The sequence below is a fragment of the Carcharodon carcharias genome, chromosome 5 (genome assembly GCF_017639515.1).
Source record: "Carcharodon carcharias isolate sCarCar2 chromosome 5, sCarCar2.pri, whole genome shotgun sequence".
Taxonomy (NCBI): Eukaryota; Metazoa; Chordata; class Chondrichthyes; order Lamniformes; family Lamnidae; genus Carcharodon; species Carcharodon carcharias.
Window position 1 is genome coordinate 94,324,860 of NC_054471.1, and position 25,446 is coordinate 94,350,305.

Consider the following 25,446-nt stretch of genomic DNA (forward strand, 5'->3'; position numbering starts at 1 on the left):
GAAGTGAATGCTTAAGATGGTGGATGAGGTGCCAATTGGCTGCTTTGTCCTGGATGGTGTTGAGCTTCTTGAGTGCTGTTGGAGCTGCACTCATCCAGGCAAGTGGAGAGTATCCCATCACACTGCTGACTTGTGACAGGCTTTTCAGAGTCAGGAGGTGAATTACTCACGACAGAACTTTCAGCCTCTGACCTTCTGTTGTATCCATAGTAATTATATGGCTGGTCCAGTTCAGTTCTGGTCAATGGAAACCCCCAGAATGCTGATGGTGGGTGATTCAGCGACGATAATGCCATTGAATGTCAAGTGGAGATGGCTAGGCTCTCTTTTGCTGGAGATGGTCATTCCCTGGCACTTTTGTGGTACGAATCATATTTGCTTCATTACGCCCAAGCCTGAATATTGTCCTGGTCTTGCTGTACGTGGACACAGACTGCTTCAGTATCTGGGAAATTGCGAATGTTGCTGAACATTGTGCAATCATCAGCAAACATCCCCAGTTCTGACCATTCCAACCACAATCACTTTCTTTTGTGCTATTATGGCTCCAACCAGTGTAGAGTTCACACCCCCACACCCACCCGCCATTGCAAGTGATTCTCTGACCACGATGGGGCAGCAGAGCAAAGGGACATCAAAATACTGATACATAAATTGTTAAAAGTTTGAAATAGCTATAATGATTGCAAACAAAAGCAGAGAGGTGATCTTAAATTTATATAGAACCTAGGTTCGACCACAGAGTACCGTACACAGTCCTGATCGGTATACAGCAAAAAAAATGATTAAAATATCTGAAGTACAGAAGGGATTTCCAAGGATGTTACCAAAATTGGGAGGATGCAACTATGCTGAAGGATTGATCAGGTTGGGGATCTTTTTTCTGGGAAAAAGGCTAAGAGACTTGAGAGAAGACTTCAAAATCACAAAGGTTCCAAACAGGGTGGATGTGGAGAAACTCTTTCCAAATGTGAATCAGTCCAGAGCAAGTGGACTTCAATATAAGTTAACTACCAATGAAAAAATAAAGAATTTCAGACAATTGCTTTCCTTAGAGAATGGCGAAGATCTGGGACTCACTGCCACATGGGATGGCTTTATATATACACATGAGAAAGACTGGAATAGGGGGACAGTGGGAAAGGGTGGGAAGAAGTAATTAGAGTGAGAGGAATTTCATGTGGAATATAAACAGTGGCAGTGATCACTTGGACTAAATGGTCCATGTCTTTGCTATCGATTAAATGCAAGAAATGGCTTTTGGGAAACAATCAGAAAAATAAACTTTTACTATTATTGTGATTCACAAGTACATAATATGTAAAATACATAATTGTTGCATGAAGGATTGGTTATCATGTAACACAATCTCGCTGTATTATGACCAGCAATGGTATGAAATTTAAGTGCAAGCTTGAACCATACATAATTTTCCTGCATGGTATCAAATCAGAAACCCTGCATGTGTCCACTGCTAGTAAATCCATCAGTGCAGATTCAGCACAGAGTGGCAGCAGGGAAATGGTATGAAGCACAGTAAATGACACAGCCAGCTTATGCTCTTGATCTGACCACTTATGAAAGATTATTTAATTCCTAAATAAAGAAGAGCTCTTCTGAAAAAGTGAGTAGGACTTACTTTGTTTATGACACCCTGGTCTGTTGCCAGCTTTCTGAAGATGGCTTCAGCAATTGGAGATCGGCAAATGTTGCCTTAAAAAAAGGAGTTTAAAATATGCTTGTATGAGTTCTCCCAAATTTTATATTTTACAAGTAAGTATAGCACAGTTTTAAGTATATAGAATTCCTGTACTTAAGGCACCAAAACAGATTAATGATTTGCATGCTAATTCAAATTCTATACAGCTCCAGTCGTTGTCGATAATCAAGGTACATATACGAAGTTTCTCAGAGGCGAACTTATTAAGCAGTAATTTTTATACTTAGTTCTTGCAGGCAGAATCACTGTATAAGCCATATAATTTCATTCACACCAAGAAGAACTACTGTACTATTAAAGAGCTAATATCAGCATTGTGTTTCCTCAGCACAAGTCTACCTTAGACAAAGCCAACTGTGATTTATGCCCCAATCTATATTCAGATTTGCTGACTTGACAGATGGGATGAGATCTTTTATCATCTGCAGTATCAGGTCATAGGATTAGGAGGATGCCATTTAGTCCCTCAAACCTGTTCCTGTCAATCAATAAATCAGACCGTAGCTGATCTTTAAATCCATTTATTCAGCTTTGATTTCTAACCACCATTGACATACTTACCTATATCCTACTAAATCTGATCTAAAGTGTCCCTCCATATGCCAGAGCCATCTTATGGGGGCACAAAAAAAGCAAGCATTTTTCACAAATTGAATCTTTACTGGACTGTATGGCAGGAGGGTTGGTGACCAGAGGAAGCTAATTCAAGGCAGAAAGTCCAGAGAGGACACAAAGAGATTCTTTTTTTACATAGCAAGTTATGATATGGGTTGCACTGCCTAAAAAGGTGGTGGAAGCAGACTGAATAGTAACTTTCAAAATAGAGCTGAATAAATACTTAAAGATAAATTTGCAGGTTCAAGGTGAACAACTTGGATTTACATATCACCTTTAACATAATAATACATCCCAGGGTACTTTACAGGTGCATTATCAAACAAAATTTAATACCAAGGCTTCCTGATAAGGCATTTATCAGGGCAGATGATCAAAGGCTTGGTCAAAAAGGTAGATTTTTAGGAGCATTCTAAAGGAGAAAAGAGAAGCAGAAAGATTAAGAGGGAATTCCAAAGCTTAGAGCCTTGACAGCTTAAGGTATAGCCACCAGTGGTAGAGCAATTAAACTTTGGCATGCTCAAGAGTCCAGCAATCTCAGAGAACTGAAATACTGAAGGAGATAACAGATATAGGGAGAAGCAAATGGGAAGGCTTTAAAAACAAGGATGAGAATTTTAAAAATCGAGATGTTGCTTAACTGGGAGCCAATATAGGTCAGTAAGCACAGGGTTATATGGAATTGGCGTGAGGACACAGGCTGCAGAGTTTTGGATGACCTCAAGTTTGAAGGGTAGAATATGTGCGACCAGTCAGGAGCACATTAGAATAGTCAACTCTAGAGATAACCAAGATTTCAGGAGATTTCCAAGAAAATTTCAGCAGCATAGACAAGGGTGGAATCAAGCAATGTTCTGGAGGTGGAAATAGGCAGTCTTTGTGATGGTGCAGAGGACAGGATGTACAAAGAGCCAGGGAGTTTGACCAATTGGGTATCTATACCAAAAAACCGGCAGAAGCACGGTGGGCCCAATGGCCACCTCTTGCTCTGTACGATTCCTTTGAATGAAAGAAAGGTCAATGTGATCACCAGCTGTTGACAGAGACCCAATGAAGCGGTGACAACAATTCGTACGGTTTAAACCCGGTAGGGGCGAGAAAACCCATGCAGGTTAAATCTGAACAACTTCTGGGTAACCACAGCAGGAGTGAGCCACACTGGGACCTGCCGGGGAGATGGCGCCAGGTGTCCGCTGACAGCGGAGCGCGCGCGCGCGCGCGCGCTATAAAGGTCGCTGGTCAGGTGACTCCGCGCGGGACGGCAGCAGTTACCCAATTACCACCCCGAGGCCGGCACGAGTCGCGAGGGGGAGCCGCGAGCGCCGCACTCATTCACTCACCCAGACAGACGAAAAGGACCGATTGCTGCCCGCCCGCCATCTTCACAGGGTCTTCCCAGGGCACTGCATCATGCGCTTCCGTCTACTTTCGTGCCTGCTGCAGTAACCCCGGGCCTCATTCGCTGCAAATTATATTTTATATATATATATATATGTAAAATCTCTAAATTATCCACATTAAGGGAAATGTGTTCAAATCAACCACATCGTCGAGATGCGGAAATGTCCTAATTTCCTGGCACGTCTACAGACAGCTACTAAAAAGGCCCATTGAGGATCTATTAGGAAGTGGACAGGTGCAGTAGTTCAGGTAAACTTGGAAAGTGAGATTAGGATGACATTGTAAAAGTCCATATTTAAAGGTTTTTAGAGGATCATTATTGATAAAAGTAAGTTTATTTTCTTTTTTTTATTACAGATTGGTATACGTTTGGGAGAAATACCTTGTGTACCTTTTCAGAAGTGTATTTTTTGTGGTGCAACGTTTATGTTGGGTTATACTTAAGGCACAGTTGGTATTGACATATAGTGAAATCATTTCATACAATCATAGAATGATACAACACTTGAAGGAGGCCATTCAACCCACTGTGCCTAGGCTGGCTCTTTGAAGAAGTTATCCAATTTGTCCTATTTCCCTGCTCTCTTTTCACCCCTCCCCCCCCCAAACTAATTATTTCTTTCCTTTTCTAGTATTTCTTCAAATCTACTTTGAAAGTTAGTATCGAATCCCCACTCTTTAGGCAGTGTGTGGATCGTAACTCACTACACATTTTATCCCTTCATCTAGCTTGCCTCTGGTTCTTTTGTCAATTAACTTAAATCTGTGTCTTCTTGTTACTGACCCTTCTGCCAGTGTTTGCTGTTTGATAACTCCATAAAATCTATTCATAACCTTCCCTACTCTAAGGAGAAAAACCTCAGTTTCTCTAAACTCTCTATGTAAGTGAAGCCTTTCATCCCTGGTGCAATGCCAGTAAATCTCTGCACCCTGACCAAGACCTTCATAGAATTGGCCACGATACTAATAACCTGTGATTTCTGAAGATTTATCATGAATGCCTTGTTTTCATTCTCCGTGCTTCTGTTTATAAGGCTGTATGGATTTTTAACCAACATTTGTCACTTGTGAATGTATATCTCCAGGTCCACTCTTTAAAATTGGGCCGTTTAGATTATTTTACCTCTTCTCATTTTTCCTATCAAAGTAACCCACTTTACACTTCCTAATAGTTGGCCTGAAAATTTCTAACTTGTAAACTGAAATAATTTTGTTAGAGACACATAGAAGTTAGTAAACAATATATTTATGTAAAATCTATGCATTTGGAATCTATATCAAATGAATGACAATTGAAAAAATTATTAACAGCAAAGTATGGTAGTGAGATGTATTTTGTTTGTACTAGTATATATCAAAACATAAAATTATAAGAAAAAAGCAAAGCAGATTTACTGAGAAGTCGATGATGTGGTCCTTTGTCAACTTGTATAATTAATAAGATAATGAAAAACAAAAAATAAATGCTTTTATAATCCCTTTGCTTTCTTGTAATAGTGCTGCTAAGTGCCTGAAGATAGTAGGAATTACAATGTAAGTGTGAGAAGATACCTTATCGGCTACAAATATTACCAGAGTTAATTGCATTTAGAATAAACTGTTGAACAGGAGAGTATTCCTTGTTTAGGGAATCCCTGATTTTTCGGTGACTTGCTAAAGCACTTCAGTTAATTACAGGATTAATTCTGGACTCACTTGAGATTTGCTAAAATCATTAATTATGGTCAAAGACTTAGGTTTTAAGGAATGTGACACGGAGAAAGGTAGGGAGGGTATTCTTGAGCATAGGCTTAGACAACTGAAGACATGGCTACCAATGGTGGAGCAATTAAAATTGGATATACACAAGAGGCCATAATTAGGGTTGCAGTAATTTCGGAAGGTTGAGGGGCTGGAGGCGGTTACAAAGATGGGGAGTGATGAAGCCATGGAGGGACTTAAAACAAGGCTATCCAAAACTTCAATGTCCTAACTATGACCTAACCATGGCCTGGTACAAATTTATGATAAGTCTCTTTTCTCTTGTAGTCTATGCTCTGATTTACAAAATCCAAAGTTGTATTGTCTTTTATGGTTTGCATTTTTTAAAGAATATTATTTGCACCCAAAGGTCCAGATTTTCACCATGACGGCTAGCCTCATGGTGAAAATGGTGGAGGTGGCTGAAAATTGTAAGTCTTGTCCCCCGAATACAGCAATTTCCATTTTCATGGAGGCGGGGCACATTTCATGCATGCGTGTTTTACAGAGACATCAGCTGCCTCCACTCAAGTCGGATTTTGATAGCATTGGACTGTGAAACCTGAAGTGTGCAGATTAGACCCAGTAAAAACAAGTCTGAACTTTGTGGATTAGTTTGGATAGCTTTTTGGAAAGGTAAGGTATTCCTTTGGACTTGGTCCTTTGACGCCTCTGGTAGAGGCAAGGTGCACTTTGGTGATGGTAAGGTACCCTTTGCAATTGTTACAAGTAGGCATGAATTTGCAGAAACTCACTTAACTGTCAAGCCCATTGGAACTGTGAACAGAACTGTCAAATTCAAATATCAAAAGTGTTAAGAGGACCTGTCAAAATTGTCAAGCGGACCTGTCAAAACTGTCAAGCAGACCTGTCAGGAGGCCTTGTCAAAAGAAACTGCCAAAAACACTTGTCAAAGGGAGCTGTCAATGCATTTAAAAGCCCTATGGTTCAAATCTTTGAAAAATTGTCTGGAGAATTTTTTTTCAATTATTGCTTGCTATTTCACGCTATCTGTTGGCACAAGCCTGAGGGTTTCCATTGCTGGATTAGTGCTGCATGACTGATTTAGAGTCAGAGGTCTGCAGCACTGAAAACGGCCCTTTGGCCGATTGAGTCTGCGCCGGTCAAACAAGTACCTAACTATTCTAATTCCATTTTCCAGCACTAGGCCCATAGCCTTGTATGCCATGGTTGCATATGCGTGATTTCATAACCATCCGTTATCGCAGTAGAATGTCTGCCATTGCACAGTTTGAGTGACAGCAACAAGTAGTTATAGACTCTTTGAAGTGGAACTATAAATTCTAATGCTTGTTGATGTAAGAGATTGTGCACTTGAATGAAAAGTTTGTTGTTATTAGGCTGTATGTAGTTGAAAGAATCCAAATGTAGTAAATTGTTTTTTAAGAATGAGGGGCCTGGAGAGGCCTGCCAGCAGCAGGGCGGGGTTGGGATTGTCACTGTCTTTTCTCAATCCCTCCATCACAGTGCCCCATTTTTAGTTCATAGGAGTATGCCTTTTTCATACTCCATCAGTTTTATATTTGAAGATTTCCCATCATTGTTCTTGTGACCTGTTTGCTAACTTTTCTACGAGGATTAGATTCTTTCTTAACTTCTTGACCTTTGTATTTTCCAGTCCGGCATGGTACCTTTAGCTTTTACTCGTTGCTACCCTTTCCTTCTCATGTTGGACTTAACTATATTCCAGTTTCTATTACACAGTTGTTTTTCTACCTTCAGCTTAATTATTTGTTCCATTTAATTTCCCGAGTTAAGCGGAGGCAGTGTTTCTTTCCTTGGACTGAAAGAACAATGCTCCAGGAGCATTATTGAATGCACTCTTTAAAAAGTATGCCTCACTTCAATCAATATGTTACTTTGTCCTTTGCCTTGGGATAGCTTAAAGAATCAAACACTTTTGCTTTGCTGTACTTGCATGTCTCTCTGAACTGTTTACAGATCCCCACCACCATCTCATGGTGGTCTGTAATGCAAAGAATTGTATCACTTCCGTTTGTAATCATTTGGATTTTGCATTTGCTGTCTGAACTGATTTTTAAAACAAACTTACATTGTTTCTTAACAATAATCCTGAAACCAGGGGTTTGCCTTGGTGAGTTGAAATGCTTATTAGTAAGCAAATGCAGGACGCATGCTGAGGAGCTTCATAGTCATATTGATGGGTGGTGAATTTGTTTCAATGCACCAGAACCCTCCACTTCATAGATTTAAAGCTGCTAACCGAGAAGTTAGTCTATTGTTGTCAATGTATGTTACTTTCTATCCCTTAGACAAAAGGAGTGGGCTGTGGACGCGAGGCAATAACCAGAATTGGGTATTGTGTTTACTAGGTTTAGGTCAACTAATTTCAATAGCTTATCTAGGGAAAGTGAGTCAAGCGAGAGAGGATGAGCCGATGTTCAGTAAATTGCATCCTTATGTAGGCAATCCTCCTTCATGGCTAAATTACTTAACCCTTGTGGTTTGGAGGTCTACTCTGGATATCACAGAATCACAATGCAGAAGAGGCCCTTCGGCCTATCGAGTCTGTACTAACATGTGAGAAACACCTGACTTACCTACCTAATCCCATTTACCAGCACTTGGCCCATACACTTGAATGTTATGATGTGCCAAGTGCTCATCCAGGTTGTTTTTAAAGGATGTGAGACAACCCGCCTTCACCACCCTGCCAGGCAATGCATTCCAGACCGTCACCACCCCCTCGGTAAAAAAGTTTTTCCTCACATCTCCTCTAAACTTCCTGCTCCTCACCTTGTGACTGAAGATTACAAAAAACATTTTTATTTACCTAAATCCCATAGCGTATAAATCGATATCAGTGGAAAAATCCGATACGAATATCTGCTAATGTATACTCACAATTTGGTTGCTTGGTTTCTTGAGAGACAGACAAGATTGGGTGATCGAACCGTCCTGTTCTGTTACTGATGTTGATAGCTAAAGGCTATCCTCTCTTCCGACTATAGTCATGAGATTCCTGTACATTCGGTCCTTATAACCTTCTAGTGGACCTGCATACTACATTTGCAGTGATGTCGCTTTCTCATTGGCACAGTGCTTTCAGCCCCCCCCCCCCCCCACCCACCATGCCCAATGAATCCTCGGGGTCATCACAACTGTTCATATCCTGAATCCAGCATTCAAACCATGCTGGACTGGTCCTTTGTTCTAGGGTTCTGTGTGTCTAGATGCAGTTTGGCTCGTTTCTGTCTACATGTTTTCCTTCTCTCTTCTGGTCATTGTTCACAACCTAACACTCTTCCTGTCAGCTCTCAGTCCACCAAGCAACCATTTTGTGTTATACTAAAAATACAATGTTCAATCTCTAATACTACGTTTGATATGACTTGCACAAAGAAAACCAATACATAAATTTTCAAAAATGTGATCAAAGAAACAAACTGTAAAAATATCAATATCAACATCTGTAATAGCAAATGCTGGGGATGTTCCATTCTAATAATTTCATTGCAGTCTTGTTCTAGCTCTATATCACAAGTTTTACAGATGTTATTCTCTTTATTTACCGACAACTAAACCACACTATCTGTTGTTCGACTGCAATGTATAGAAAGGTTGCTGTTGCTAGGCTTATTAGCAGTTTTGCACCCACAATTATTGTATAGGAAGATTGATTGTTCTTGTTATGGAAACTATACAAGATACATTCATGTATCTTAAGTAGAATAAATCAGTTGTTGGTTTTGATGCATACTGATGTCAATTGGTCTATAGCCTCCTCATTAAGATGGAAGCTCTTAATAAAATGATTTCTTCTTTCAACTTTGTAGTTACAGTGCATCAACCAGGCAGCGAAAAGTCTCAAGGAAGAGTTGTGCAATTATAATAACATTGAGGTAACAGTTGCATGTGCTCTTCATTTGTTTCCTTCAGAAATTTTCTTTGTTTGTTTGATCTCTCTCTCTCTTATTTTAAATATTACAAACATCAGTTCCTGAGGATAACAAAAAGAAGTTAAAACAAATTTTCAAAGTATTTTCAACAATTTCCTTGAACCTGGTGGCCAGATTGCACAGTCCTTTCTTCAATATAAAATTACAGTTGTATGTCAACAATGTTAATCAGAGCTGTTACTTCATTTATTGAAGGTACCACCATTAACTGCATTTTGAATGAAATGTGCACACCATACATTCAATTTAGGATATGATAAATCAATCTTAAGTTTACTAGTTTGATCGTGTGCTACAGAATTTGCACTGCTGTGACCTGTCTCAATCCTCAACAAGCTCCTTTTTTGAATACCCTTGGAGGTTTGCAGAGTTTTCCATTTCCATAACTTTTTTTTTGGATACTTGTTTAGATATTGGTGTGTCCTTCATAGTAGAGTTTGCAATGTGACACTGAGAGGTTGTTTCTGCTGATTGGGGAATCTAAAACACAGGAGCACCGTCAAGGGATGATCATTTAGGACTGAGATGAAGAGAAATTTTTCCACTCAAAAGTTTATGAACCTTTGGAATTCTCTACCCCAGAGGGTTGTGGATGCTCCATCATTGAATATATTTAAGTCCGAGATAGACAGATTTTGGTATCTCAGGGAATCTAGGGATATGGAACGAGTGGGAAAGTGGAATTGTACCCCAACATCAGCCATAATTACGCTGAATGATAGAGCAGGCCTGGTGGGCTGTATTATTTACGCTGTTTCTATCTTGTGTGGATCAAACTTGAAAATTTATATAAATAGGTTTCTGTTGTACCTTTTTTTGTTTGAGCTGATGTGACCTTTCAGAAACATCTTAATTTAGTTGTTAAACTCAGGGCTTCTCAACATTTTTTGCTTTCGTGGTCCTCCTCCCCACCCCTCCCATGTCATAATCTAGCCAACTCCCTTAGACATTCAATGGCATTATCAACAACAAATCAGCCACCATCAACATCGTGGGTGTTACCAGTGACTTAACCAACGAACCATGTGCAAGTCAGATGCTGGGAATCCTGTGGCGAGTAACTCACTACCTGTCTCCTCAAAGCCTGTCCGCCATCTTCAAGGCACAAGTCAGGAGTGTGATGGAATAGCCTCCACTTGCCTGGGTGAATGCAGCTGCAGCAATGTTCAAAATTTTCGACACCTTCCAAGACAAAGCAAACCACTAGATCGGCACCCTATCCACCACCTTAAACATTCACTCCCTCCACCACTGGCGCACAGTGGTTGCATTATCTACTGTCGTCAGGATGCACCATAGTGACTCAACAGGGCACTTATGAGACCACCTACTAAATCTTTGACCTCTGCTACCTAAAAGATCAAGGGCAGCAGACACAGGAGAACACCTTAGGCTGTAAGATTTCCCTTCATGTCACACACCATCCTGCCTTGGAACTATATCATTTCCTTTGCTGGGTCAAAATGCTGGAAATCGCTACTCAATAGCACAATATGAACTGCAACGATTCAAGAATGCAGTGCACCACCACCTTCTGAAGGGCAGTTAGGGATGAGCTATAAAAGCTAGTCTTACCAATAGCACACATACCTCAACAAAGAAAAATTAAAACAACCCAGAGCTTCAATGCCTCCAGTACCAGGAGTTCCTTATCTATTGAAATATCTATTCTCCACCCCCTGGGCTGATAATTCAAGCCGAGAAACCAGCTTGCATCATCTGCATCTAGTTTTTCAAACTGGAGGGAAGTACAGGTTGAGTATCCTTTATCCGAAACCCTCAGAGCGGATGCATTTTGGATTTCCGATCATTTTTTTTGGATACCGTGTATTGGCCTAGACCTACTTGCATTACAATGGCCAAAGCCAAGGCTAGCTATCATCTAATGTAAACAAAATGGCTAGAAAAGTAAGATGCACCACTGAATAATATACACAGCGTGGGGTCAGCTCAGGTCACAGACTTCCCCCGTTAAAGGTCAATGACGTTCAAAAAAATGCAGCTTTTGAATGTGTTCAGCTTTTGGATTAATGTATAAAGGATACTTGATCTGTATATATGTGGCGGTATAGGGAAGAAATGGAAAAAAGGAGCTGGGGAAGCAGCACTGATTAAGGAGAATATTACAATACTGGAGAGTGAGTGAGAGAGGATGTCCTGGAGAGGTCAAGGCCAGAATCTATTTGGTTAGAACGAAGGAACATTAGAGGTAGCAGAACAGTACTGAGTGTTCTCCAGCTGGTGGGAAAGATATAGAGGGTCAAATTTTCAAGAAAATTACAATGAGGTGTAAAAAAAATGGGGTGGTAAATTGGGGGACTTTACACTATTACTATCCCTGTCTAGATTAGGTTAAAGGGCAGAGTCTGAGGAAGAGTTTCTGAAATGTGTTCAGGAGAATTTCTAGTTCTGTATGTTCTGGGCCCACTGGAGAAGGAGGCATTGCTGGATATGGTTCTGGGGAATGAGATGGGATCAAATGAATCAAGAATCAGTAGGGGAGCATTTAGGGGACAGTGATCACAGTATCATAAGGTTTAGGTTAGCTATGGAAAAGGACAAGGAGCAATCCAGAGTAAGAATAATTAATTGGATGAGGGCCAATTTTAGGGGGTGAGAATAGATCCTGCCCAGGTAAATTGGCAGACTAATGATCCAATGAGCTGTCTTTAAAAAGGAGATAGTTTGGATATAGTCATGGTAATGTCCAAGCTCCCTGCATGGTGAAAGAGAGACAGCCTCATATAAAACAGAAAAAAGGGGGCGTGTAACAGATGTCAGGTTGGTAATAGAAGTGAGGATTGGGCTGAATATAGAAAATTCAGAGAGAAAATGAAAAAAAAATGAGAAGCAAAGAGAGAATATGAGAAGAGACTAGCAGCTAACATAGGGAATCCAAAGTCCTCTATAGGCGTAAAAATAGAAAAATGTTTATAAAAAGAATGACAGGGCTGATTAGGGACCAAAAAGGGGATTTGTGCATGGAGGCAGAGGACATGGCTGAGCTACTAAATGAGTACTTTTTATCAGTCTTGCCAAAGAAGAAGATGCTGCCAAAGTAATAGTGAACGAGGAGTTATTAGATTGGCTGTACTTAAAGTTAATAAATCACCATAACCTGATCAGATGCATTTGAGGGTACTGAGGGATAAGGATGGAAATTGTGGAGGTATTAGCCATAATATTCCAATCTTCCTTAGATACAGGGCTGGTGCCAGAGGACTGGAAAATTGCAAATGTTACACAAGGGTGCAAAGACAGGCTCTGTAACTGTAGTCCAGTCAGTTTAACCTTGGTGGTGGGAAAGCTTTTAGAAATAATAATCTAGAACAAAATTAACAGTCACTTGGACAAATGTGGATGGATTCAGGCAAGGCAGCATGGATTTTTTAAGGACAAGTGGTGTTTAGCTAACCTGAGTTTTTTGATGATGTAACAAAGAGGATTAATGAGCGTAATGGAGTTGATGTGGTGTACATGGATTCCCTAAAGGTATTTGATAAAGTGCCACATATCAGGCTTGTTAGCAAAGTTAAAACCCATGGAATAAAAGAAACAATGACAGCATGGATAGGAAGTTGACTAGTTGATAGGAGTAGGGAGTATTGGTGAATGGTTGTTTTTTGGACTGGAAGAAGGTATACAGAGTAGTTCCCCAGTTGTTGGTTTTTGGAACATGGCTTTTTTTGGTGCATATTAATGACCTAGTCCAGGGCACAATTCCAAAGTTTGATAACGAGAAACTCTGAAATCTTTTAAACAATGAGGATGGTAGGAACAGACCTCAGGAGAACATGGATTGTTGAAATGGGCAAATGCATGGCAGGTGAAATTTATCACAGAAGTGATGCATTTTGGTGCAAAGAATGAGGAGAAATGAACTAAATGTGTAATTTGAAAGGGGAAGGGGTTGCAGAATCAGAGAGCTGGGGGTGTATGAACAAAAATCTTTGAAGGTGGCAGGACAAGTTGGGAAGGCTTTTAAATTAAAGCATACAGTATGTGTTCTTGGCTTCATTAATAGAAACATAGAGTACAAAAATAAGGAAGCAATTCTAAAACTTTATGAACAGTTTTGGTTGCAGCAGAAGTATCTCAGCCCTGGGCACCGTACTACCGCAATTTAGGAAGGGGGTCAAGGCTGAGGAGTGTGTGCAGAAAAGATTTACTTGAATTGTACCAGGAATGAGGGAAGCCGGTTATGTGGAGAAGCTGGGGTGTGCTCCTTAGAGCAGGGAAGCTGTGAGGAGATTTAACAGAAGTGATCAAAATTATGAAAAGTGTTGACATGAGTGAATAAAACCTCTTTCCAGTGGAAGATGGGTGGATAACCAGAGGCCACAGAATTAAGGTGATTGGCAAAAGAATCAAAGTTGACATGAATTTTTTTTTACACTAAGTTGTTGTGATCCAGCGAGTATTGGCTGAAAGGGCAGTGAAAGTGAATTCAGTAGAATCTTTCAAAAGGAACTTGGATAAACACTTTAAGGAAAAATGATTTGCAACACTATGGGAAAAGAGTGAGTGTGACTAGTTGATAGGTCTACCAAAGAGCTGCATGATGTGTGAGTGGCCTCCATTTGTGCTGCATCATTCTATGATTCTAACTTTTGGGATTGCGCAGCCCTCAACAAAACATACCACTGCATTATGTATAGTGAGTACAATTTTAAAATGTTACATTATCAGTCAAAACTTATGATCAGTATTTTCTACTCAATAGTTAATGTTTCAATAGACCTCAAAGCCCAGAGTAGATTGCATATTGTGGTTTTAAGAATTATATTCTTGACTCTGCAAATCAAGGAATAGATATTGGGAAATAGTTTCAAAGTTGATCTCATTTGATATCTTAAAGTTTTTTCGGAGGGTGGCTTTGATTTATGTACTAGAATATAATTGGGATGAAATAAACACCCTTAGCTTTATGTGCGCTCATCTTTTTCCACCTAGCCTCATATTAGTGATTCTCTAAAAGAGAGAGAAGAATGGCAATGCAGCAATGTGTATTTAATTCCACCAAATATAGTGGCCACTGTCTGAAGCTGAATGCAACCGTTAGCAACTTATAATGTCCCTTTTGAGCTTGAGTGGAACTTCTGACCCCTTAGTTTCCCCATCAGTGAGAGCCCCTACTTCCATTTCTGTAATGTTACCCATCTCTACCCCTGCCTCAGTTCATCTGCTGAAACACTCACCCATGCCTTTATTATCTCTACACTTTTAGTTATTCCAATTTCATTCTGGCTGGTCTCCCATTTTCCATCTTCTACAAACTTGAGTTTCTATAAAACTTTGTGGCCTGTATCCTAACTCTAACTAAGTCACATTCAACCATCACCCTTTTGCTCGCTAACCTACGCTGGCTTCTGGTCCATCAGTGCCTCTTTTAAAATTGTCATGCTTGCTTTCAAATTCCTCTATGGCCTCGCCCCTCCCTATCTCTGTAATCTTCTTCAGCCCTATGAGATCTCTGCAACTCTCTAATTCTGGCCACATGTGCATCCCCGATTTTTATTATTCCACCATTGGTCGCCATGTCTTCAGCTGCTTGGGCCCTAAGCTTTGGAATTCCCTCCCTAAACACTTCTGTTTCTCTACCTTTTAGATGCTGCTGCCTTTTTGATCAATCTGTTGATCACCTGTGTTAATATCTCCTTTGTGTGGCTCATTGGTAAATTGATTTTGATAATGCTTCATGTAGTATTGGGGAATTTATTAGCGATATATAAATGCAAGTTGTTGTTAGCCCCACTCATCTAATGTGTCAAGCTGCAAAGACTTGCATTGTGCAAAATTAAAGATTTAATTTAGGCACTACAATCTGTGAGATCAGTTTACCGCAATTGAAAAGCCTTCCTCCATTACTGGTTTCACAAATGATATGAGAACAAAAAAGATTTGCCTTAAGGGCACCAGATGTCTTGAGAGTCATTTGGTATAGATGGGTATTTACATAACTGTATACAAACTACTAATACAAAATGCAGAATACTGCAGATACAAGAAATCTGAAATAAAAACTGCTAATGCTGGAAACAGTCAACAGCATGAAACAGGCAAGGCAGCATGATTGAAATTATCCACTATCTGGGATGGATAGCTGATGTGCCAATTTATTTAAAGGTGATTATTTAAAGCAGGCATTTAGGAAATAACTCTACATACTGCTTTATTTTTACAGTCAATTTTTGTCTACCTCCACGTTTTGTATAGATATGCATTACATTAAGTCTGATCTATAGATTCCACTATTGGTTTTCGCTCAAATATTTAGCTCCAGATATATAATGTGAGTTTGAAGGAGAACAAAGCAATTGCTAAGGTATGCTTGGATATCTGATTCAGCTCCTCGTTTCCACATTGATTTGACTGGGAAAAGATTACTTTCACTTTTTCTTGAGTTTACTGCTAAACTACATAACTAGGCCAACATCTGTTGCATGTTTTACAAATTGGTAGGAACAATTATCCTGTAATTTGTTTTGTCAAATAAAATCTTACTGTATTATGTTAAAATCATCTTGTTCCTCCACCTCCATAAATTAAATCTGTGTTTATCATTTTGACAGAAGTCCAGTGCAAACAAACGTATTCTTAATTTCTGTAATCTTTCAAAGCAACTATGTTTGCTTATAGTGTTTGTTGTATTGATATAAGATTTGATGTTGCCTGCAGTTGAGATGGTATATTTTGCTGTTCTAATAAAGGTTACCGTGTCCAACGATTATATTTAAGTCCTGTAATTGTCCAGAGATTCACAAAGCCATTTACTAACCACATCAAGTGGTTAAGTTTTTCTTCCCCAAAGTTGACCACACCATTGTTCCAGAACCTTAAGGTGACTTGGCTTCCTTCCACATGAAGCCAGTCTGTATCTATTGAGATTTGCACATTTATCATCAAATGTAATTTTAGACAATCTGGATGCAATGAGGTCCTGTTTGACATTTTAAGTTGGATTTATTTCCTATTGAGATTTGTAGCATTTATACATAACATCTGTGACAAAATTATGACATTTTAAATTTTAAAAAGTCAAAGTATATTGGCCTTTTAAAATTAACTTAATTTTCAGAAAATAGTCTGGGCTGTTTTGATGCAATAACCACAGCTCTTTTAGTTTCAGAGACAGAATTTTTTTTGTTGCAGCTAATTTTATCTGAAAAGTGATTCTCAGTCTGCCTTTTAAAATTGGAAAGTCTGCCTGAACCTATTAGAGGAAAGTAAAGAATCTAGGAATTGCTAGATGAATAGACCAGGATTAATTTTGTTTTTCTTCTAACATCTTGGTAGTTCTATGACATAATAGAGTTGTTAACTAATCAAAGCAATCGATCTCTTATCAATTAGCCTACAACAGACTCAGACCCAGAGACAGAGGAAGATTTCTGGCTGGAGAGGCTTTGAAAATTATCTGCAACAACCCTTGCATATAAATTACTACTTGGAATCCCTGAATCTTGTCTAGTTTACATTGCAGCTAGTGCAGTCAATGAAACTGTTTATTTTTAATCTTATGGGATGGATAGTTAAGCTTGTAAATCTAGTATTATTTCTCATGTTCACTTCTGTTTATTCTTTAAAAGTTTGGTAGTTTTTAGCTGAAGCCACAGCCTAATTTATTCTAACATTTCCAAAGCTGGGAAAGATTACTTGAATACTTATGCATAGCTGAAATGCAATGAAAATAATTCTTTGGACTTTGTATAAATGACCAAGATATCATTTAATTAAAAGCACACTCCATGCAAAAAATATTGAGACCCAATAGCACCAGCGGGCTCTCATATGAAGTTAGCAGTGTAGCAGAAAATTGCAGTAATGCTCTCTTGGGGGTTGGATTGCCTTGGAAATGAGGGCTCACTGTTGGAGTAAGTCACTGAACTTGAGAAAAAAATCCCAAGAAGAATAAAAAAAGTCTCCCATTCCTCACTATACTTAGCATGAGCAGCCATTTTAGCAAACAAATGGCACCCACCATTTGCCAATATCATATGAGTCATTTACAAAGGTGTAGCTCTAAACTTATTAAGTGACCAACTGTTTCAGGCAGTTCAATAAGTAACTACCCTGTACTTAACAATTTAAAAAGCTTTGTTGAATTCAACCAAGGTCAGGCCTTCAAACCGTTTCAGTCAGCTGTTTGGTTAAAGTTAAGGTGTTAAAATGCATTCATCTTAGCCGTTGCATTAAACATCACATCACTAACAATTAGAGATCATTGCTAAATGAGATATACTGTTTTATTGTGATAATATGTTGGCTGCTTACCTCGTTTCATTTTATTATTGACAGTATATAGTGGATAAATTACATCCACACCAATCTACTACATGCCCTCATTCTTCCAATTTCCTAATCATCTCAGTTAAGGTTCACTAATTTGGATAGCTTTCCCAGTTATTTCCTAGAGTATGGAAGATTAGAAAGTGCTCTAATTGAAATGTTTAAGATGATTAAAGGTTTTTGTACGATAGAGGGAAGCTATTGCCTCTGGTGGAGGAATGCTAAACCGGGCACACTACCTTTAAATTAGAGCTCAGCTGATCATGGCTGATGTCAGAAAATAAACTTGCATTTATGTAGTGTCTTTCACAACCTTAAGATGTCAAAGTACTTTACAGCAAATGAAGCACTTTGAAGTGAAGGAGCATCTTTACACAGGATAATAGAAATCTGGAACTCTCCCCAAAAAAGAGGCTAAGAAAATTGTAAATTTTAAAACTAAGATTAATAGCGTCTTATTGGACAACAGCATTAAAGATGTCCAGAACCAAACCAGGTGAATGGAATTAAGATACAGATCAGCTATGATCTAATATGAATTTGTAGAACAGCCTTAAGGACTGAATGACCCACATTAGTTTTGAGTCCCTACCATTTCTTGGAACAATTGTGTTACTCTGAAAACTATTCTGCTGCATTTTGGAAGTAGTACAAACGACAATCCTACTATAATTTCCCCAAGCCTAATTTATATTCCATGCTATTATCCTGTAGGGGAACATGGGCAGCCATTTGTGAAGCTGTAACTGAGGCCCAGAGAGAATCCCCAATGCTGTTATAAGTGTCAAAAAATCCTTGTATTTAGAATTATGATTTTTGTATTTATAACTTGCCTCCATTATTTATATTAGAATGACATGTTTGTAAAAAAAAAAGTTCATGTTTGGACAAATAACAGACAAAACTATCACTGAGCATATGCAGGTCTTCAAAGGAATTAGTCATGCAATACAGTAGCATTGTAAGTAGAGTATCAATACACGCCTGTCAAAGAAATCTCTCTCAAATCCACAATTTGCTGTGTTTTAGCCTTCTGCACAACGCCAGAAGGTGGTCAGAGGAGGTTGTACATCTCCCTAGAGAAAGAGGGCAAGTTGAAGAATGAATTGTTCTGTGTTGTGCACATAATTTAGTGACCTAAGGGTAGAATAGGCGAAAATCTGGGAGTGGATTGCCTTCATTATCTCGACTAAGGTGGTAGGGAATCTAGTAGGACCAGAGTAACAAATGTGAAAATTAAAGGGAGAAATTATCAAATTAGTTTATAGAGAGAATAGCAGAGTTATTGACTAGTTGTGGAAGATGGCCTATACTCTCTGGAGTTTAGATGAATGAGAGGTGATCTCATTGAAATGTACAAGATTTTGAAGGCATTTGAGAGGATAGAGATTGAAAGGTTGTTTTCATTGGCTGGGGTATCTAAAACACTGGGGCACGGTCTCAGGATAAGGTACAATCATTTAGGACTAAGGAGGAGAAATTTCTTCACTCATAGGATTGTGAACCTTTGGAATTCTCTACCCCAGAAGGTTGTGGATGCTCCATTGTTGAATATATTTAAGTCTGGGATAGACAGATTTTTGGCCCCTCAGGGAATCAAGGGATATGGTGAAAGGTTGGAAAGTGCAGTTGACACCCAAGATCAGCCATGATCACATTGAATAGTAGTGAAGCTCGGGGCTGCGGGCTCTATTCCTGCTCCTATCTCTTGTGCTCTTGACGTCTTGATGGAGTTCAATCATCTCACTCTCAGCACATTTCTCAGGCCAGTGCCCTAGGCCTAAGCATTTTCAACTGCTTCATCAATGATCTTTCTTCCATTTGAAATGGAAATCTTTGCTATGATTGCACTGTGTTCAGTTCCGTTCGCAGTTCCTTAGATAATGAAGCAGTGCCTGCATGCATGTGGCAAGACCTTGACAACATTTTGGCTTGGACTGAAAACTGGCAAGTAACTATTGCACCGCACAAGTGCCAGGCAATGACCATCTCCAACAAGAGAGAAGCTAACCATTTCCCTTTGGCATTCAAAGGCATTATCATTGCTAAATCCCCACTGGGGTTCACCTTGACCAGAAACTTAAATGGACCAGCTATATAGATACTGTGGCTGTAAGCGCAGGTCAAAAGTTGGGAATTCTGTGGCGAATATTTTAACTCCTGACTCCATCATCTACAATACACAATGCAGGACTGTGATGGAATGCTCTCTACTTTGCTGGATAAGTGCAGCTCCACAACACACAAGGAGCTTGACACCATCCAGAAAAAAGAGCCCCTTTGATTGCCACCCCATCTACCACCTTAAACGTTCACTCCCTCCACCACTGATGACTGTGGCTACAGTGTATACATTTACATATATTCTTGGCCTACTCTATGATGCATGCTGTGATCCTCACCAACTGTGCCTCCACAGACATTATCTCAGTGAAGACTGAAGTCAAACCAGGTTGTTACATCACAGCAACTCTCCTTTCCATCTTCCTGCCTGCAATACTATATCTCACCATCGGCAGACTATCCACAGGCATGAAGATAATTTATAGAGCAGACAGGAAACTGTTCAACCTACACTACCTTTAATCCAAAACTAAAGTCACTCCATCTTCAGGCATTGAGCTCCAGTATGCAGGTAATGCTTGTGTGTGCATTCACTCAGAAACTGAGTGTTGAGTCTTCTTCGAAGCATACAAGAAAGCGGACCTTTCATTATACACTGGGAAAACTAAGGTTCTCTTCCAGCCAGTTCCCACAGCCAAAAAAAACCTCCCCCACTACTCCATTGTCATTTAAGATCAATGGTGAAAACTTGGAAAAGGTGTACAGTTTTTCATATATTGGGAGTCACGTCTTGACAAAGGCAGACATAGAGAATGAAATTCATCATCGCCTCCAATGTGCCAGCTCAATCTTCGGCTGGCTGAGGAAAAGAGTATTTGAGGACAAGGATCTCAGACCTGAGACTAAGGTCGTGGTTTACTGAGCAGCAGTGCTCCCCCATGCTCCTATATGCTTTGGAGACTTCGACAGCTGACAGCAGGCACTTCACAGCACCCATGCAGTATCACCTGTGATGCTTTTGCAAGATCTTCAAATCTGATCGCGAGAAACGTGGTCTAACAGCAGTGTCCTCTCCCAAACCAGAATGCCCAATATTGAGGTGATCATCACTCAAAATCAGCTCCACTGGGCAGGACCTGCGATTCATATGCCTGACACCAGACTCCCATAAGAGCAGCTCTACTCGGAACTCCATCATGGCAGGAGACTCCCAGGAGGACAGTGTCAAAGCTTTCGGGACGTCCTCAAAGCATCCTTGAAGTCAAACACCCCTGTGGGCTCGGGAGCCCCTGGCCTGTCAGAGCCAAAATGGAGAAGGTTCATTTGGGAAGGCACTGAACATGTCGAGAGACTTTGTTGGAAACATACTGAGGCAAAGTCAAGGTGTTGGAGTTTTGTGTGCTCTCTACAAATAACTCACCTACCTGACCCTTCAAGCACTACCTGCCCCACCTGTGGCAGAGCTTACAGATTGTACATTGGACTTATCAGCCACCTCAGAACCCATCAAACCGGAGTGGAACCAAGTCATCCTCAATCCTGAGGGACTGTTTAAGAAGAAGTGTACCATCTACAAGACGCATTGCAACAACTTTCCAAGGCTCCTTCAAGAGCACTTTCCAAAACTGTGACCTTTACTATCTAGGAAGATGCGCAAGAGATGCATGGAAACATCACCTGTAAGTTCATCTGCAAGTCACACATCATCCTGACTTGTTGACATCCCTTCACTGTCGTTGGGTCAAAAGTGGGGAATCAATTCCACAACTTCTGGCTTTTAACATTTTACTGTGCATGTGTGGATGCTGGAAGTTGCTGCTGGTTTCACGTAGTAATGACTGAACGCTGACTGTGATGATGAAACTAACACACAATACAGCCGATACGTTTAACATTAGTTTTAGGATACGTTTTTCAAACAATTTTGAAAGATCTTGCATATATTGTTTGGAAAGGTATAACTGATGAAAGGAAATTTGCATTGATATAGAAACTATTTAGCTGACTTGGAGCTTTTTCTGAAGCGAATATTGTTATGCTGAATGGGAAATGTACTTGATGTATGCCAGACTCATCGTCTTTCATTTGGGCACTAACCTCTGACCTAACTCACTTTTTTTTACAGAATCTGTTGATTTTGTTGCATTTTCAATAGAATGACCACACACAATTTTTCCACTGTTTTTTTTTTGTAAAGCTGCTTGTTGAAGATAATATCATTATATTGGTTAAAATAATTCTCTCATTTTTTTCTGGTGTCAATTTCTTTGTTTGTTTTTCCACGCTCTTACTGCTTTCTTAGCTGATATGGAGGCCACTAACTATTTTGCTCTGTTTTCTTTTACAATCATCTTTTAAGTTGACCTTTTCCTTGATTTATTTTAAAGTAAACTTCATGCCATTATGGCACATCTATCTCCACTTTACTCTGTTTTGTCCAGATTCCACAAACCTTCACAAAAGCATAAAAAATGTGAGTCTCTTTTTGTTGCAAAACCTAGAAGCTGGTAAATTCTGAAAGTGAGTTGGGAGGGGGGGCATCACCGATTACTGCATTGAGAGTTTCTATTAAAAAAAGTAACTTTTTTTGGATGAAAGTTGGCCTGCTTGCCTTGATCCTGATAGTCTTGTATTTGATAGAGGTCGAGTATCCTTTTATCCAAAACCCTTGGGGCCAATTGCATTTCGGTTTTTGGATGCCACATGTAGGCCGAGGCCTAGTTACATTATAATGGCAGAAGGCTAGGCTAGCTATAGTCTAAGATAAATAAAATGTTAAGATATATCACTGAATAATAAATACAGGGTACCTGTGATAAGTACCCACTCGTGGCGCCATCTGTGATTCTGCTTCTAGAAGAGGGTTCAGAATGCTGATGTACTCTGCCATGAGAGTTTCTGCTCTGAAGGTTGGGTGCTGCCTGCGAGGTTTGTGTCAGCTCAGTTTGGGTCAAGAGACTTCCCACACTAAAGGTCGGTGAGGTTCCAAAAAGTGCGGTTTTTGGTTGTGTTCAGTTTTCAAAGTTATGGATAGTTGACCAGTATTCCATTTCTAAATGGTTAATGGTTCTTCATAGTCCTCTTAAAAACATTCAACGGTGGAGTTGTGCAGCCTAATGGCTTAAAATCCTTGTCCTTTTTCAGCCATGAAATCTTATTTTGTATGCAGTCCAGATTAAGAACAATGAGGTCTCATTGGCCAGCAGTGTGAATCTTCTACAAAATTACTCTGAAAAACCTTTAAAAAGTTACTCGGGGGTGCAAGTCTCTGCACAGTTTCATACAATTTAATACCAGATAAGAAATCATTGCCAGAGGATGACTAATGCAGGAGACCTAAATATCATCTTGGTATTTTGGGAATGTACTTTTGAGGTTGCACAATGGTGGAAAGGACTAAAGGAAATTTAGTTCTACATCATTGCCTGACTTGGAAGTTCTTGGAAATAAAATGTTCTAATCATTTGGAAAAATTGAACTTGATGAGCACAGCATTTTCTTTATGTTGTAACTTTGCAAATGTTACTTATTCTGCTGGGAAGAGCTTTTTGTTTTACTTTATATTATGTTGTTAAGGTTAGATATAGTTTTCAAATGGTTAATTCCCAGAGACACTAACTATCCATGACATTAAATACAACCATTGTTGAAGGTTTTTAAGAGGACAATGAAGAGCCATTAACCATTTGAATTAGAGATAACCTAGCTATCAAATGTTTTATGTTTTCAATGACATATCAATTTTGAAATGATGGGGAGGTATCCACAACATTGCAGAACTGTTTTCACTGTGTTGCTAAAATAGTCTTCATTCTTTGTGTTTAGCAGGGACTTTGGCTAAACAGACAATGCAGCTACTACAGCTCCCATTGCAAGGGAGGGAATTTCTCATTCCAGATGATAAGTTTGATTGGTGGCTCAATAAACCAGTTTTCAGCACAGAGAGATGGTAGGGAGAAAGTGTCAAAGGTCAATTCAGGAATTGCTGACTTAAGTGATTTTTAGACTGAACAAAGGGCTGAATTGCTGACTCTTTTATATATAGTATGAATAGTGATGGAAAGTAGGTAAATCTAGGCTCTTCTGTTCAGTAATGTATTTCAAGTAGAAGAAATCAGTTTCATCATCACCTCATGGTTCTTCATCTGCTTCCTGAAAATAAATAGGAAACATGTGGTGGAGTGTGCGATATTAGTTTCCTGTACGCATAATGAATTATTTTAATGTGGCCCTGGGATCAGAACAATATCATTTAATTATAAACAGAAACAGAAATACCTGCAAAAACTCAGCAGGTCTGGCAGCATCGGCGGAGAAGAGTACAGTTGACGTTTCGAGTCCTCATGACCCTTCAACAGAACTGAATTTAATTATAAATTTGGCTCCAAAGGCACTCCATTTCTGAGTGTATATGGCCCCACTTATAGGAGTAAGCAGGGGTGCAGAACATGAAAATATCTACAGCAGACTCAAATTTATCATGTTTTCAAATACATTGTTAAAGAAACTTGCAGTTAATTGTTTACAGTTGTAATATTTGTTAAAAATGTGGTGGTCATCAAATGTTACCCTGATATTCAAAAAAAAAGTGATTTGCATCAGGGAATTGCAGACATCTATACGAAAGCAAAATCTTGTGCATGCAGGAAATCTGAAGTAAGAACAGAAAGTGCTGGAAATACTCAGCATGTCTGGCAGCATCTATGGAGAGAGAAAAACTAATGTTTCAGGTCAACAATCTTTCATCAGCTGAAGCCCTTCAGGAAGACAGTGATTTGAAGATCTGTGGAGACCCATGGTCTCATTTTCAGCCTATTCATAAATGACATGCTGGAAGGTACAAATAATTATGTGCAATGAGGTAACCAGTATAAGACAAATTGATAACAGTCAAAGGAGATCTGGACAAATTCATTGGATCATCAAAGGAATAACAAATGGGTTTTAATACAGATATAAATGTAGAATATTGGTTAAGTTAGCAATTCATCAGAGAGAGAGCAAAACCAAGTACAATGGATGCAATCAGTGTGCTGGCTGCCCTTGGGGGGAAATTTTGTGGACACTCCTTGCCTGTAGAAACTGAAGTTTTAACAGGACACATATAATTGAAATTAAAGCGATTAAATTATGTGGCAGTGATGTCCACTTCTGGATTTTTGCATTTAACTGCACCAGAATTTGCTGTTATTTTCATAAAATAATGATTGTGAACACTGACAGTTTTGCCATCATTATATTGCAAAATTGAGAATTGAACAAAAACGAAACCTGTATCAATGAATAGGTAACCACTGGCAAAAAAATGGGAAAAGTTTTGTTGACCATTTACTGAGAAGTATGTTGTGAAGCACCAAAATTGCCCCTTGAATCTGTGCGCTTTGTAGAATAGATCCGATAGTGATCAGAAGCATCACTTTTGTTCATTTATAGGCACTTGACTTATGCCCTACTAATAACCTTGCACTATTTACTCATCATCCCAAGCACGGTCCAGTTATTTCACTTGCATAAAATGAGTTCTTGGAGTTGAGACCTTTTTTAAAAAAAACCTCAATTTTGTTGTGTGTAGCTCATCTCACTGACTGTTCTGAAGTGCTATTCCCATAACATTGCAAACATTGTTTTCAGAATTTTATGTTCCAAAATATTGCTAAAAACTGTATCAGTACACTA

At 39.3% G+C, this 25,446-nt stretch overlaps 2 protein-coding genes across 9 annotated transcripts in view; one reads left to right on the forward strand and one right to left on the reverse strand.

The window, feature by feature from the left end:
* Positions 1-3,749, reverse strand: part of acp1 (acid phosphatase 1) — a 34,764-nt gene extending 31,015 nt beyond the window's left edge. For both annotated transcript variants that reach the window (XM_041187649.1, XM_041187650.1), the window contains exons 1-2: positions 3,676-3,749; positions 1,640-1,713 (exon numbers count right to left, since the gene is read on the reverse strand). In XM_041187649.1, coding sequence (XP_041043583.1) covers positions 1,640-1,713; positions 3,676-3,715 — 114 coding nt within the window. In that variant the 5' untranslated portion in view covers positions 3,716-3,749. The remainder of the gene's footprint in view (positions 1-1,639; positions 1,714-3,675) is intronic.
* Positions 3,693-25,446, forward strand: part of sh3yl1 (SH3 and SYLF domain containing 1) — a 180,535-nt gene continuing 158,781 nt past the window's right edge. For 2 of the 7 annotated variants that reach the window (XM_041187647.1, XM_041187644.1), the window contains exon 1: positions 3,697-4,064. In XM_041187647.1, the coding sequence (XP_041043581.1) occupies position 4,064 (1 nt within the window). In that variant the 5' untranslated portion in view covers positions 3,697-4,063. Of the gene's footprint in view, positions 4,065-25,446 lie in introns of all 7 variants that reach the window. The other 5 variants (XR_005942996.1, XM_041187646.1, XM_041187645.1 and 2 more) reach the window with 5 other exon arrangements.